Consider the following 14,985-nt stretch of genomic DNA (forward strand, 5'->3'; position numbering starts at 1 on the left):
GTAATCGGGGTCACATCACTTTTTGCCGCTAGCCGCTAAAAGGCCCCACCATCAGCATGGGGAATGTAAGTATAGGAGCATGGTTCTTAATATAGCCTCTGATATCCCTCTTAAAGTGTTCGATACTCAGTATTATATCTTGAAATCTCATGGTTTTAGTAGTATTTTCTTTGGAGATTATTCTTATTGTGATGAGGTAGATCATTATGATATCAACGAACACAATGAACAAATGCCCCATTCCCACATCCAACCGACACCAACAACCGACTGCCACTGGGTCACAATGAAGACTGAGATCAGACCAAACGTTACACGGCAAGCGTTCAGAGAGACAGGCGTCTCGACTGGGTTGTGAAGGAAGCATTCGACCACGTAGTTATAGCACACTGGCAAGACAAGTAGGGCGCCAAACCAGATGATAAATTATGCTAGAGCAAGGACCATGTAGTGAAGATGATACTGGAGTCCTGCACCCCACAGTCCCAGCCCAATGGCAAGAGAATTGATGATAATATCGTGTTGGCTAAGCGGTATTCAGTGTGCCAAGTCCCACCACGGCGACGAGCTAACCACAGAGGGGCTTTGTCGTTGAAAAGATAGCCGTAAACCCGAGCACAGATTATGCCAACCCATGCGGTCATCGTGAAGAATGCCATTTGGAGGGAAGAGAATCCGTACCCGCCAGCTGCGACTGGAGGTTGGACGTAGGTTGTCAACTTCGACGCTTGCATGATAGGAAGACCTAGCGCAATGAAGATGTACGTGCCCATCAGGAGAGTGATAGGGGCAAAAGTAATCTGGAGCGGGGTGAAAGCCTGTCTCACCTATGACCAAGCGCGTTAGCAACTAGCATTCTTCCAAATTAGTTGACGCGGTCATACAAACTCGGCTCCTTTACCTGCCGGCCGGGTTCTGATGCCTGGAAGATAAGTAGCAATACGGTTTGCGACCCAGCTCTTGGGCAGGGGAGCACGGCTTGAGACCTCTGGATCACGACTAAACGTCGTGTCCTCGACAAAGCGGAATACTAACACGATGGCAGCGCCTACAGGGCCGAGCGTCCACCAAAAGACGTAATTCCAAGGCTGCGTCTGGGCAACGAAGCCCCCCAAGGTACCACCACCGACAACGGCGAAGATGATCAAGACCTTGAAGACGGTAAAAGCTTTACCTCGTTGGTGGAGGTAGAACATGTCGATGATGTACCCGCTGCCAATGATGGCGGGAATTCCACCAAAAATGCCGCAGAAGAGTCGAGAGACGGTGAAAGAGATGTAGTCATTAGCACCAGTCATTTCGGCGGCCCGGACCTGGCAAACAAAGACACCCACCAGACTCCAGAACACGACGGCGCTGCGGCCGATAACTGCGACGAGTGGAACCAACAAGAAAGGTCCAGCGACCCAGCCAGCAAGAGCTACGGCAACCGAGTTGAGGAGGTCAGTCGACGTCTTGTGATAGACGGGCACCTGCTCGATGAAGGTGAGCTGGTTCGAATTGGGCGACATCTGGCCAGCGAATCCAGCGAGACAGATGCACGCAAAGATGGTGATCTTCCTACGCATTGTCCAGTTCTGTATATGTAAGCAAGTTAGAGACATTCGTCCTACTTCGATATGCACGTCAGGGCTTACCAATGGATCTTCGGGGTCACCACTTGGTGGCGGTACCAGGACGACATTGCCGTGCCGGGTGGCAATGACCTTGGGAGAGGAGTTGACGACGATGGCCACTCCAGGCGCGCCCTTCAACTCCTGCGAAGTGTTCGAGGCAGACATGTCGATGGTCGGTTGTCGGGATGTTGGGGGCCAGAGGTGAGAAAAGACGAAATCTAGAAAGTCTCCCACATGGTGTAAAAGCCCGATGATTGATACCACTATTACGTATACGGATAGTTCAATACTCCGTACGGAGAAATGTACAGAGCACTATGGAGTACGTACATGCACGTTCTTGGGTTTATCCAATGCGATCTCTGCGCGGGATTATCACCTTATCCACGGCTCTCGACTACCCGGACTACATTAGCCAATCCGCTCACAGCTGCATTCAATGTTCAGTTGTGGATTCATGCGGCCATTATCGCTCTTTACAATATAATCTGCAGATGTAAAATATCCTACCGATACGAGATTAGCTAACCAACTATCAACCCACACTAGAAGGCTGCTTTCGACCGGGCGGCAATTGATACACGATCAATTGATAGTTCAGGGTACATTCTTGTAACCTTGTATTCTATTGTCTAAGCCAATTATATACATGTGCAGTGCATAATAATTACAATTCCATAGCACATTACATCAATTAACCAACTTCTCGACACTTGAACTGCGAGGATTGTCGTCGCCGTTCGGAGGTTGCGAGCGAATAATATGTATGTCGGTTGTCTTTAGGATTCCACTATTGCCAGCTGCACAGTGCGACAAATCTCCGCTTTCCCGTTCCGAGTGTACATCCTCATCTGAGAGTTCTTTAGGTTGTAGCGGCTTCGTTCTGGCACGACTAGATGAGCAATGCGACCTATAGCTGGTGGGCATGTTGTGTAGCGGGAGAGTGTGACGAGACTTCAAAAGTTGCGGGAACTTACACTGCCCACGTGAAGAGAGGCACTAGATCCCCTAAAAGCAAAGTAAGAATATCAGCTATATTCTCTTATGATAGAAGAAAGGTCACTCACAGGTCGGATCCTGAGTTGCAGTAAGGCTAGGAACCAAAGCTGTGCGTGCACTAGCAAACCCACCACTCCTGTCTGGATGTGAGCAAGATGCATGCGCGTAATCTCCTATATCACGTACGTAAATCCCAAGTCCATGATGCAGCAAACTCCGAATTTGACTTTTCGATTGATCTTGATATTCCAGAGATATACAGTCGGGAGAATGGACAAGGTAATATCTGTAGCTGCAGCAATGGCTGCGTGGCAAACTGTTAGCTTTCTGGCACACCATAACCAAAATCGGGAAGATTGAGCACTGAACTTACATCCCTGGGCAACTCCAATCGCATTGATGGCCTCTTCCGACCAGCAGTGCCCCGGAATCGCCTTGTTCCAGTTCCGTTCCACGGGGGTACATTAGGGGAAGATGACTGCAGCGTCCAGCAAACTTGTGATCGAATTGAAGGCAATGAATCCCCAGAAGAAGCATGCGAAGCGTCTAGTTACAGGGCTGTTGAATTTGCAGATGTTAGACAAGCTGTGATAAATGGGTATCCGTGTGGGAAAAAGGGACGCGTACAACAATCTTTTCAAGAGCAAGCTTATAGAAATCTTGACAAAGATGGTAAAGACAATCAAGATAAGCTCGCAAATTCGCAGAAGCATAACACTGCGGGATGCACGAGCGGGATCTACGTATTTGTTCTTCCCAGGCCAAGATATACTGCGCCGAGCACAAGGCCCATCACCAAGACCAGCGTTAACTGCAAAAGTACGAGCTTCTCAGTATCGCCTTGACGGGAAGCACGATCGGGAGAGCTCTTACCATGGCCAGCACATTGAAAAAGTCATCCCAGCCGAAAAGCTTGATCACCCATACTCGCACGTACACGCGCAGAACAGTCATGACCACGGCGATGACTGTGGTCAGGACTAGCGGAATTATCACCATCTGCGCATGGGACACATCGCTGACAGCGTCCATCGCTAGCGAGTGCGTGTACCGTTCCGCTGTCGCCGCGTATATCGACGAGAGGGAAAACTGCCGCAGACAATCCCGCAATAAGAATGCTCATAGCTCTTTGCGATGATATAGTTTATCTACTGCGGGCCATCGCGCCACTCAGATTAGCGCCCGAGATATTGTCCACCCGGAGACCTTATTTGATGGCGCTAAATCCACTAAACCCCGCTAGTACCATATTGCCAACGCCGTGGCGTTTTAACGTGTATTAAATTTCCGAAATTTCAACCTTTCGTAATTTTGTTCCTGGGTTGGTACACGTAACATGTACTAGTAGTTAACATACGTTTCTGTACAGTACACCTCTCCTCAACCAGACTATTATACGTAGCCGGATTCCTCGGTAGCCTGTCATCGCACGCTTGCAGTGTGACCATCCCCCGAATGAAAACATGGCCACTGCAAAGCAGTTCAGTGTTGCGATTGTCGGCGGCGGCATTGGTGGGCTCACGCTGGCCATCGGCCTGCTGCGGCGCAATGTCAATGTCAAGGTCTACGAGGCTGCGGCGCAATTTGGTGATATCGGGCTGGGTCTGTCCATCGGGCCGGCAGCCCACCGGACCATGCCGCTGATCGATCCAAAAATCTACGATTTCTACAATGCGTTTGTCACGACGCATGCCGACAGTCCTGGGTATGAACAGTTCCGACAGACTTGGTTCGAGATCGTGTGGGCGTCGGGCATCAAGGCTGGCGAGATCCTGATGGACCTGAAGGCGCTGCCGTCCGGGCAGACGACTGTTCGGCGCGCAGATTTCCTAGATGCTCTTGTCAGCCTCGTCCCCAAAGAGCACACGTACTTTGGGAAACGTCTGCAGAACCTGGAAGAAGCATTTGATGGGGTCCATCTGAACTTTGAAGATGGCACATCGGTGGTAGCAGATGTCGTCGTCGGGTGCGACGGAATCAAATCAAAGGTCAAGGAATCCATCCTTCCTGGGGAAATTGAACAGACCATGCCACGATACAGTGGCATGTACGCTTACCGTGCCGTACTCGATATGGACACCATGGTGAGCGTCGTTGGTGATCACCGGGCACGCGTATCAACCTTATATGTTGGACATGGGGCCTACGCTATATCCTACCCGATCATGCGTGCAAAGAAGGTGAATGTCGGGTTCTACAAGTTGAACGAGACTTGGGACAGTGATACGTGGGTTCGACCAGCGGATAGAGAAGAAATGCAAAAGGATATGGGCCACATGGGGGAGTATGTCAACGCGCTTATCCCGCACATGCCCGACCCTTCGCAGTGGGCCATATTTGAGCATCCTCTTATTTCCACGTTTGCGAAGTCACGAGTCGCCATTCTCGGAGATGCTGCGCATGCTTCGACGCCTCACCAAGGCGCCGGTGCCGGGCAGGCAATCGAAGATGCTCATGTTCTGGCTGAGCTCCTGGCCGACCCTCGGGTCATAACCCCTGAGCACGCCGCCGCAGCATTCCAAGCGTACGATGCAGTACGACGACCACGGAGCCAGAGAGTTGTGACCACCAGTAAAGAGAATGCGGACCTTCTTTGTCTTTGCCACGAGGAAGCTGGCGATGACGAGCAGAAGTTGAAAGATATATGGGAGGAGAGATATAGATGGTTATGGGACATTGATATCAAGGAGCAGGCGGAAGACGCGAGGAATATCATGACTCAGCTGATTGCATCCACGACCAAGACTAATAATACTTGAGTGTTGTTAGCTATGCCCATCCCTACCACCTCGTATATTCCCCATTTTCCTCCCGTCTTGCACATATCCTGTGACACTTCGCATCACTAAATACTGCTCTAAAAGGCTTTCTACTCTTCCTACGTGGTTATACTGTACCTCTAGGATCTACTAATTTTAACTGGTAATCGCGCAAAGCCAGGATGTTTCTTGAGAATGGCTTTTCTATAGATAAGTAGATAGCATTTATATTATAATATATTGAAGCGTCCTGGATTTCTTATCAGAGCTATACAGACTGCTATATAGGTTAGATATGTTAAACATGCCTTTCTTGTTATTTAAAAGCTCTGTTTGAATATAATTTTACTATCATCTTGTGGAAAATTCTGAGATATTTATTATAACAAGAATAGTATTGTTAGAGAGAATATTATAAAAAGTCTTGAAAATCCGACATTTAATATCTAGTATAGAATATTCCGAGACATTCCTCTTCTATCACGAGACTAGAGCCTTGTATTATGCATACAGCGTCAGCTGTACGGCGTACGGGATCCCCCTTACGCCCCACACCTGAGAGGGTTTCGTATAGTACATAGTACGGATACATACGGTACGCAAAGACCAGCCAGCGTTCACTAGTTTTGACTAATCATGCAGGGCTCTTGCGAGGGGAACAACGAAGCGGGGCATAAGTTCATACTGCAGCCAATGATATGATTTATACGTAGCGATACAAACAAGGAACAAAGAAAATGTCAACAAAAGAGATTAGTGGAGCGATGTTATGTCTATCTCGGTTTACGCTAGATTTGGTCTCGGCCCGGCGGATTATACGGAGTCCATTGAAAAAAGAAACTTTTAGTAAAAACCGTGAAGCGATGTGACGAAGAACAGGGTATGGTGCCAATGATGTTGGAAATAATTCCGTGTTGGTATCTCAAGATAGCATGCTTTTCCTTTCTATCAATAGCTGAGGCGACCAACTAGAAAATCGTCTACAGTCATGGGTGTTTACTCTTTTCTTTTGAGAAAATCAATAAAGGGCTTCATAGAAAGCGGAAGAAGAGTTCTACCTACTTACCGAAAATAGAATACACATTACCCTTAATTTATTAACCAATCTAATGCGTCATGGAACGGCATGTCAGGACCGTGGTTTTAATCTGTTATTTAAGCGTGCAATTTCCGATAAAAGTCGCAGTCATGTGGACGCCTTCCTCGGCATGGCTCAACCCTTGCTACTTCCTTCCACCTTCAAGCCTTACAATACAACTATTTAAGCATCTAAAAGAAAATGGTCTTGGATCCAGATCGGAATAAGAACTGCCCGGTAAGAATAATGTGGTATCGAGACATCGAGGCATGGCATTCAGAAGTGACAGGTAGGTCTGCCCAGGCGACATCATCGATGCAGAGGCCCAGCAGGTGGAGGTAGAAGAACTAATGTACAGAGAAGCATCGACACAGTGTGTCCTATCCTTGAAAAGGTCCTAATTTCTAAATGATGCAATGAAGGCCGCCAAGCCATGAACTCCTCCGATGCCAATATGCTTAAAAAAACTTTCAGTTCCAACGCCAGACCGTTTCAATGCATGTTCGATTAGAAGGTTCATTCCGATCAGTACGCCAAAATATGCAGGATGTGATAAGTGTGGTTCGCTCCTTTCTCCCATGATCACCATGGGAGACTGTCAACATTCAAGCCATGTCGGGGTCGTCCTCATCGTCATCGTCTAAAGCTTCCATGGCGTCTTTAATAAACTGTGCCGCCTGTACAAACGCACAAGCACTCGTAAGTCTATGAAGAAGAGGAGTATTTTGAGAACTTACCTTGGGATCTAGATTGAGGGCGGTAGTGAAGTGCTTGATAGCGTTGGCTTTGTCATGGAGCAATTTGTATAATTTCCCAAGCAGATAGTGGACATTCGCTTCATCTGGAGCGATGTCTTTCAGAACCTTGAGTTCTGTCAATGCTAATTTCAGCTCTCCCAGCTTCATATGAACACGTGCTTTGCGGAACCTGGCTAGTACCGACTGAGGGGCAAGCGTTGTAGCGCGGCTATAGTGAATCAAGGCAGTGTTAGGATCATTCAGCTTTTCCATGATTAAACCAATGCAGCAAACAAGCACTGCATTACTTGGATTGATCTGAGCCGCATTTCGATAGTGTTCGTTGGCATACTCGAGCTTGCCCATCTTCTCATAAACCTGGCCGAGTCCATACCAAGAATTGTAATGCCTGCTATCAGCGCTGATGCCGTTGCGGAAGGCATCAAGAGCCTTGTCGTACTCCTCATTGGCCACATGTTCGTGGCCTTGTAGAGAGAACGCATAAGCAAACTGAGGATTTATCTGTGTGGCACGCTTGAAGCACTTCAATGCCTGTTCATGATCACGCTGATGTGAAAACGAATTGCCGGCCGCACACCAGGCCTCAGGAGACAAGCGGTCAACCTCCATTAGCTCATGAGCCAAATATGACAGCTCTACATCATTCTTGAGATGCCAAAGAACCGTCGAGTAGATCTCCATGTCTTCAAGTCGAGATGGCGCTAAAGCCTTGACTCGTATGAAGTATTTTTCAGCCTCTGGGTAAAGAGCTTGTTCATAGTAAGCTCGTCCTATTTGCGAAAGAACCCAGGGAGTTTCGCGTTGACCTTGGGGTAAGAGATTGAACATTTGAACAGCTTCCTGGGCCTTGTAACGGTTCAGGTTATAATATCCAGTTGCTAGCTTAGCAAAAAGGTCAAGAATCCAACTAAGAGCCTCGATCTCTTTCGTACGGTCAGAAGTAGCATTTTTAGTATGGCTGCTGCTATTGGTGCTCAGAGACCGAGCTTCCTTGCCATCTCCATCTGATCCACCGAGCATGAGCTTCCTGTTCCCGCTCACTACACGGCCAACAGTTGGAGCAGTTGCCATTCGCCCTTTGGTTCCCGTTGCCCTAACTTTCTTGACTTCTCGTCCTTCTTTGGGCCCCAAAGTTGAGGAGGCTAGTCTAGACGTTGTCGGTCTTATATGATTCAATAATCGAGTACTTCGCCGCTGTGGCGCCCCTGGTTCAACAGGTTGTGGCAGAGACGGATGCGCAACCTGTCCAGATATCGTTCGTTTTCTTTCGCCTAGAGAAGGAACAGGAGCAGGAACAGATTCCTCTTCAATATGGACATGATTCGTTTCTTCCGGTTCTCCTTTTGGCCGTATTCTCGATTTCAAGTTTGTAGTGCGTATTTTGGGAGGTGGATCGCCGTACTCAGCTTGTTGTATAGTCCTGTTGCGTCTTGCAGGGGCAAGAGGAGGATCCCATGATTCATTTGACGACACATTTCCATTAATTATTCGGATTTCATCAGACTCATTTTGACTACTAGGAGTTTCTAGCCCTTCGTGAATAACGGCAGGTCCTATATTCGCAACGTTAACATTACTCCCATTCAATTTTTCCCACAGGGCTGAGCTTCCATGTGATAGATTGGCGTCGCCCTTCGGGGTATTTGAAGAGAATGGATCGGCATTAGGATTAGTGTTTAATTGTGTTTGTAATGGCCCATTGTGTGAAACGGTCTTATCGGACAGAGCAGTTGAATCAGGAGGTGGTGCTGCTTGAACCATGGCAACTAACTCGGGGCTCAATTTGTATATATTCGGGACTCGCACGTGGACTCCTTGACGACATTAACAAACAGTAGTATATATAACGACATTGCGAACTCACCCGCTTCGCAGAGGCCAAGAAACGCATCCCACATGAAGGGGTTGAGTTTCAATGACTCTGCATAGCATTCTACAGCCTTGGAAAGATCGCTATGAGCCTGCCATAGTTTTCCTTGCAAGCAAAGAACCGCGGCAGCATCAGGGAGGTGCTGACGTCGCGTCTCGCTATGTTTATCTATCGCACACTTAGCATAAATATCGTAAATCAATTTACCCATGTACACTTACTCCAGTGGCTCTTTGATGTCCAGATGCTCTTACTGCGTTCCAAAGCTGTAATACCATCCATATACTTCCCCAAATCGAGGCATGCTTGTGCATGTACATAGGAACAGCCAAGGTGAGTTCCTCGCGAACCTGAGATCCGACTGTATTCCCAGGCAGCCTTAGGCTGGCCACTCAATAAATGACATAATGCAAGTAGGTATGAGGCTTCAGATGAACGTGGTTCGTAGGCATGAAGGCGACCAGCTAGGAAGAGCGCATTCTTAACAAGATTGTTGTCAAGGTGATAGTAGATGAGTTGCCTTAGTTGGCTAGATATGTGAGGGGTCGAAGGTGCCATGACCGTAGTTAAAGGCTGGGGGCGATCGCGATGCGCTCAAGTGAGATGAAATGTAAACAGGCGTTGACAAACAGTGAGGTTAAGCGAAGTGTTTCTGGGGCGGGAGGCATTGAGCGATGTCGATATCGTGTAAATCAGGCGTCTTGCATTCAACTAGAAATACCAGTGTAAACTATAGCTTTTGTCACGAATCTTTAGGGACTGGTGTTGCTGTAAAGAGGCAGGTGTTGTTCATGCGACTTGACGTGGAGACTGCAGTGATGGCGACAACCCCGAGGCCCAAACAGAGAGCGTGTTTAGAGGCCTAGGAAACGCATCTCGGTCTAAGGATGAGCGAATAAGTGTTCTAGGTAGAAAGAGGATGACTGCGAGGAGATGCTTGGCGTCGGCGATGTGTTATTGTCGCTGGGAAGTCGCAGTCTGGTGCTGGACTTGCGATGTTTTGAGATCTCTTGGTGCACGCAGTGGCGGCGGGCGGCAAGCAGCAAGCGGCGCCTCGCGGTTGTGGAGGGCAACCGCATTTCCGGTTTAGCCTCATCTTATCTTCTCAGTAGCGTTCTGCTTCCGGAGCACACTGTCGCTGCATCCATGCTTTGCTGATCCACGCTAGGATATTCTTCGTGGTTGACTAGCTGGTTATTATTTTGTCTTTTTTAATTGGGTTATGCAGCTCGCACAACATATAGGGGCAGAGTAATTGCGTCACACTTGACATTGACACTGCAACCGTTATTTCGGTCACAATGGCACAGGTAACGAATAACCCATCTATCCACACACAAGATTAATATGGCCCAATGCTCATGTCCTGGTGAATAGAAAGCAGCCAAATCCCTTGCAACCCGCAATGCGGCAACACTCAATCGATCGCATCTGATCACAGCCATTCTGCATTCACTATTCTTGTTCCTCCATTGGCTCTTCAATCGCCCAGGGGCTCTGTTACCCTACGTCCTGCTTACCCTACCTGCTTTAGGCATCGAGTTTTATCTCGAACGTCTTGGACGGCCCCGCTATAGTCCCCAGGATGGGTCATTGAAATCGGCTGGTGAAGACTTGAGTGCGTCGGGTTTGACGGAGTATATGTGGGATGTCACATACTGGACATGGGGCTGTCTGATTGCTGCCTGTCTGTTCGGTGATCGTGCCTGGTGGCTTTACTTGGCTGTTCCTTTCTGGTCTGTGTATCTACTGTGGAGTACATTCTCTGGAATGAGGAAAGGGTTTGCGGGCATGGGTGATGCGGCGGAGACATCGGGTGGCTCTACGAGTAAACGGCAGCAGAAATTAGAGAAACGAAGTGGTCAGCGGGTACAATATCGTTAAAATTCAAATAGAGTGACTGGATCTATTTTAAAAGAACATTTTCCACGATTTTCCACGATTCGCCACCTGTCGATATACATATAGATTACTGACGGTTTAATCTGTTATCTAAAATCCAAATACGAATCTGTAACGATTGCCACCATTGACGGTTACAGTAAGCTAAGTTTCATAGCAACATAACAACATAAGAGGGAAGATGAAACGGAATATCAGAAGTAGGAACACCAAGGGTCACTAGAAACAGTGTAGAAACCCGCCGAGAAAAATATCGTTATTATACAAGAAGTCTTTCTACCAAAAGCTTCCTGAGAATTGATCTTCTTGGACGCCCTAAAAACATAGCCAAAAGTTTTGCAGAGACCGCACGAAAGGATATCATTAGGTTGGCAAACAAACAAAAAATGTGCGTCAAGAGGGCGAAGGGAGATAGTCTTCCGTGCCACAATCATCTTATTAACAAAAATCAGTCATTTAGTAGTTCTCGTTGCCGCAAATGTATCAACATCAAAGCCAAAAAAAAAAAAACGAAATTATTACAATTCGTCTTTAGCCTCGTTCACTGCGCTGCTGATGCTGCTTTTATATTCTTCAACCACGGTACCAGCATCAGACTGGACCTTCGACGCATGATCGCCGATTTTTGACGCTGATGAGAAGGCTTCAGGGAATGGGGTTTCGTATGCAGAGCGCAATCTACTCATCACGCTCTCAGTGAAGTCGGGTTCTTTACCAAAAACAAGTTCGGATACGTAGCTTTCAACAGCCTCGAAGCGTGATCCTTGCTGGTCATGAAATTGCTGGGTAAAGGGCGTTGGTGAACTGTATATGTGCTCACTGGCTTGTGAAACTAAATCCTCCCACGATCGGGATGTTGGTTCAGAATAGAGAGCCGAGTTAGCGTAGTCTGTAGCCAACGCGAGGGACGCCGAAGCCGCTGATATTGCGTTGGTGTATTTTGATATTGCATCATCAAGGATGGGACGGCCTCTGTCTCCGCCCTTTGCTTCGACTGAGCTAGCAAACGCGATGACAGCGGTAAGGCTAGAAGACGCCAGTGAAGATACTTGGTGGAATTGACTGATTGCATCTTCTAAAACAGCTTGAATGTGCTCTGGCGATGGCGGCGGCGTGGGAGTTGCAAAAACAGCTTCAGACGCAGAGGCAACAAAAGACGTGTAATGATCATGAGCCATGCCGATAGCTTCATAATAGCGACGCTGAGCATCAAGGATGACAGGGTTCTGAGGAAATGACTGAGTGGGTACAATAGATGCTTTAAGACCGGCAAATTGTGAGGAAGCAGCATTCAATCCCTCTTGTAGGCGGGAAGAGGCAATAGAGGAGATGAATTCCAAGGACCCGCCACTGGTCTCAATGGCATGCTCATCATCATCGAAGGAGTCTTCCATTATTGGCTTCTGGTTTGCCACGACTTGAGCAGCAACTCCGCCCCAAACTTTGCTAGAACTGATGGGCACGCTGCTGCTTTCCTCCTCAAAATCAAGTTCTTCGCTAGATTCTTCCGCAACCGATTCTTCTGCAACAAAGTGAACAGATGTGCTGTCATCGGCGGAGGGTGTCTTCTCAGCCAACTCAATTTGTATAGTGGTTGTTCCCGCTACCACAAACTCGGTATCATTATCGTCTGAAGGCTGAGACACAGATGGCTCATTGGGTTTAATTGTATCAGAATCATCAACAAAAGCTGGTTCATCATCGGATTCTATGACCTCCTCTTCTGTGGCCTCCTCTTCGGGCATAGGTAGTGGTGGGGGAGGTTCGGTTCGGTCCTCGAAATTTGCACCGACTTCTCTTGCCTGAATCTTCCACTTCCCGACTTCCTTGAGTCGGGACAGTTCTTTGGCAGCATCTTCAGCAATAGCCATCCCTTCGGAAAGAATATCACCGGCTACTTCTTTAGCTTCATTGATTTTTGCATGGTTCAAACCTGCATGCGAGACCTTATCCCGCCAATTGTCAAACTGCTTTCTCAAAGCATGGTGTTTCTCCCAATCCTTATAGGTTATGCCCTCCGCCGCAGCCCATCGTATGCCGATTTCTTGCAATCCAAGATCACGGATACCGTCTAGAACATCGAGGGTGGAGTCTGTAGCACTAGCTACCCTACGAGCCAGTTCCTCTTCAAAACTCTTGTACCATTCTCTTAGTGCGTGTGCACGATCCCTAATTGTAACTCCTGCGCCTCGGATCAGGCGGAGAAGATCCTCATTCGCCTTTTCTTCTTCTTCAGGGGCTTCATAAGGGGACATTGTTCCAATGATTTTGTTAATCTGGGTTTTGATGTCGGAGAGTTCGTGATCTCGTATGGTCACCAATGCCTCGACCAAAGCAGTCGCGTGTTTCTTGGCTCCGCTTTCCAATTGACTGTCCACAATTTGCTCAATACGCTGGCTCAAATCCTCGATTCCTTGGTCAGCGGCAGCGGCAAACTTCTTTTGCCATAGGTCCAAATCGGAGGATATTTGTTCCCGAGAAACCCGGGTTTGCTGCTCAATTGGTGGAGATACGCTTGCTTCAGTTTCTTGAACCACAGGGCTTGGAGCGACTGTTGAATGTGTTTCATCGGCAGATTTCTGGATTGATGTTACAGCTCCTAAGCTTGATGTTTCGGGTGGGCTGTGATAGTTAGTCATTGTATATTGGTAAATCTATGTGTTTGCTTACGTTTCGAACTCATCGACGACTGTTCTTAGCTTCCTTCCTTCCCGATAAGAAGCTAATCTTTCGCCGATCTTGACAAGCTGTGGCTCCACATTCTCGCTGTACAAACCAGTAATGGTTGGGAGCAAGTTGCCCCTAACAAAGACGGTAAGAGAGGACCAGCTTCGATGGGCCAAAGGCACTGCGGTTCCCACAAAGAATTCCTGACCAGAAGAAGAGATGTGCCCTAGATAAGGTTTCGAGCGGGTATATATAGGCAATAAATACTCCTCTTGTAATTGAGCGGCCGTGTTGGTGAGAGCATTGCTATATGGTGTCACCACGAGAATCGCCTTCTGCACATGAGGATCAACGCTATTTTTGTAAAAACTGTTTGCCTTTGTCTGGGCGGATTTCAATTGCGGTACTACAACCGCTTCCCACTGCTGCTGGACGTAGTCGCCTGCTCGCGCCAAAGCAGGAGCGCCATACGAACGGTAGCCATCTATTGCGACTTTGGATACGGGGGTATACACGCGTTCATTGAAGGTTTGGGCGTAAGGTCGGGCCAGGTCAACATATGGAGCTGCGTAAGCTTGATAGTAGGGTTCGACATGAGGTTCCACATATGTTCGAGCAATCAAGTATGGCTTGCATACGCGCGGTGAAGAATCATCTAATTCAGAGATATTCGATGGACAGCGAAGGAAGGGCGTGAGAACGGTGTACCAAACAAATAATCTGAAAGCTATTAGTCAACCCAGTAGCGCCGCATGAGCAAATCCCATTTCAACGTACCTCACAATGAGAGCTAGTGACCAGCGAAAGTAGCCCCGCCGTGGTTTGCTTGCCTTTTTCTTTTCAAACTGTGTCTTCGGTTTGTCTTGTGAGGTTTCAACGGGCTTGCCGTTAGTAACCTTATCAACCTCTGGAGGCGCCATGATGAACGTCTTTGCTGAGGTGGGTTTGACTCGACGTTGCGAGAAGTCTCTCCTAAATCCAACTGCTATTAAAACGGCGTTGAAACGTGCATCTACAGACGAAGTAGGAATAATCGACTCAGTGAATCATGCCGATAGCTTTGATAGAAACAGCTGGGGTTTGCTCGGGGCGCGTTCTTGGTCAAGCTTTGGTCGTATGACACGTGCACGGGGAAGTCGCATATATTATGCGGTCCAGATTTGCTCGTTGCAGTGTGACAAACCCCAACCTTTGATATTTGGTCACAGAGGGGAAGACCGATATTGGATCGCAAAGCGCGATGTTAGTTGTGCTTCAAGTTGGGAGAAACTGCCACAGCATCTCAGTTGTCGCAGGTTTTGTGTTGGTGAAGGACTGCGCGGCGGCCTTGTTTTTC

At 48.0% G+C, this 14,985-nt stretch overlaps 6 protein-coding genes across 6 annotated transcripts; 2 read left to right on the forward strand and 4 right to left on the reverse strand.

Annotated features, from left to right (window-relative positions):
• Window positions 1-204: 204 nt before the first annotated feature.
• BGW36DRAFT_417331 (synaptic vesicle transporter) lies at window positions 205-1,932 on the reverse strand (the record flags this gene model as incomplete). The annotated part of the gene is made up of 4 exons (XM_046219376.1): window positions 1,638-1,932; window positions 885-1,577; window positions 482-827; window positions 205-389 (listed from the first exon to the last, which is right to left on the reverse strand). The coding sequence occupies exons 1-4, from the start codon at window positions 1,779-1,781 to the stop codon at window positions 205-207; spliced, it is 1,368 nt and encodes a 455-aa protein (XP_046070967.1). The 5' UTR covers window positions 1,782-1,932.
• A 374-nt stretch (window positions 1,933-2,306) lies between these two features.
• BGW36DRAFT_359889 (uncharacterized protein) lies at window positions 2,307-3,080 on the reverse strand (the record flags this gene model as incomplete). The annotated part of the gene is made up of 5 exons (XM_046214122.1): window positions 2,307-2,532; window positions 2,594-2,624; window positions 2,684-2,751; window positions 2,802-2,942; window positions 2,989-3,080. 5 exons carry the CDS (start codon window positions 3,078-3,080, stop codon window positions 2,307-2,309), a joined length of 558 nt encoding a protein of 185 aa, XP_046070968.1.
• A 919-nt stretch (window positions 3,081-3,999) lies between these two features.
• On the forward strand, window positions 4,000-5,745 carry BGW36DRAFT_380096 (putative salicylate hydroxylase). The gene has a single exon (XM_046216290.1). It carries the CDS (start codon window positions 4,079-4,081, stop codon window positions 5,372-5,374), a length of 1,296 nt encoding a protein of 431 aa, XP_046070969.1. The 5' UTR covers window positions 4,000-4,078; the 3' UTR covers window positions 5,375-5,745.
• A 1,312-nt stretch (window positions 5,746-7,057) lies between these two features.
• BGW36DRAFT_397677 (uncharacterized protein) lies at window positions 7,058-9,638 on the reverse strand (the record flags this gene model as incomplete). The annotated part of the gene is made up of 4 exons (XM_046218324.1): window positions 7,058-7,129; window positions 7,190-9,024; window positions 9,075-9,248; window positions 9,302-9,638. 4 exons carry the CDS (start codon window positions 9,636-9,638, stop codon window positions 7,058-7,060), a joined length of 2,418 nt encoding a protein of 805 aa, XP_046070970.1.
• A 554-nt stretch (window positions 9,639-10,192) lies between these two features.
• BGW36DRAFT_417334 (DUF788 domain protein) lies at window positions 10,193-11,031 on the forward strand. The gene is made up of 2 exons (XM_046219377.1): window positions 10,193-10,390; window positions 10,458-11,031. The coding sequence occupies exons 1-2, from the start codon at window positions 10,382-10,384 to the stop codon at window positions 10,962-10,964; spliced, it is 516 nt and encodes a 171-aa protein (XP_046070971.1). The 5' UTR covers window positions 10,193-10,381; the 3' UTR covers window positions 10,965-11,031.
• On the reverse strand, window positions 11,032-14,961 carry BGW36DRAFT_320838 (uncharacterized protein). Its single transcript, XM_046212636.1, has 3 exons — window positions 14,427-14,961; window positions 13,653-14,369; window positions 11,032-13,604 (listed from the first exon to the last, which is right to left on the reverse strand). Exons 1-3 carry the CDS (start codon window positions 14,567-14,569, stop codon window positions 11,501-11,503), a joined length of 2,964 nt encoding a protein of 987 aa, XP_046070972.1. The 5' UTR covers window positions 14,570-14,961; the 3' UTR covers window positions 11,032-11,500.
• Window positions 14,962-14,985: the final 24 nt, after the last annotated feature.

This window comes from Talaromyces proteolyticus, assembly GCF_021365285.1.
Source record: "Talaromyces proteolyticus strain PMI_201 chromosome Unknown BGW36scaffold_7, whole genome shotgun sequence".
NCBI lineage: Eukaryota > Fungi > Ascomycota > Eurotiomycetes > Eurotiales > Trichocomaceae > Talaromyces > Talaromyces proteolyticus.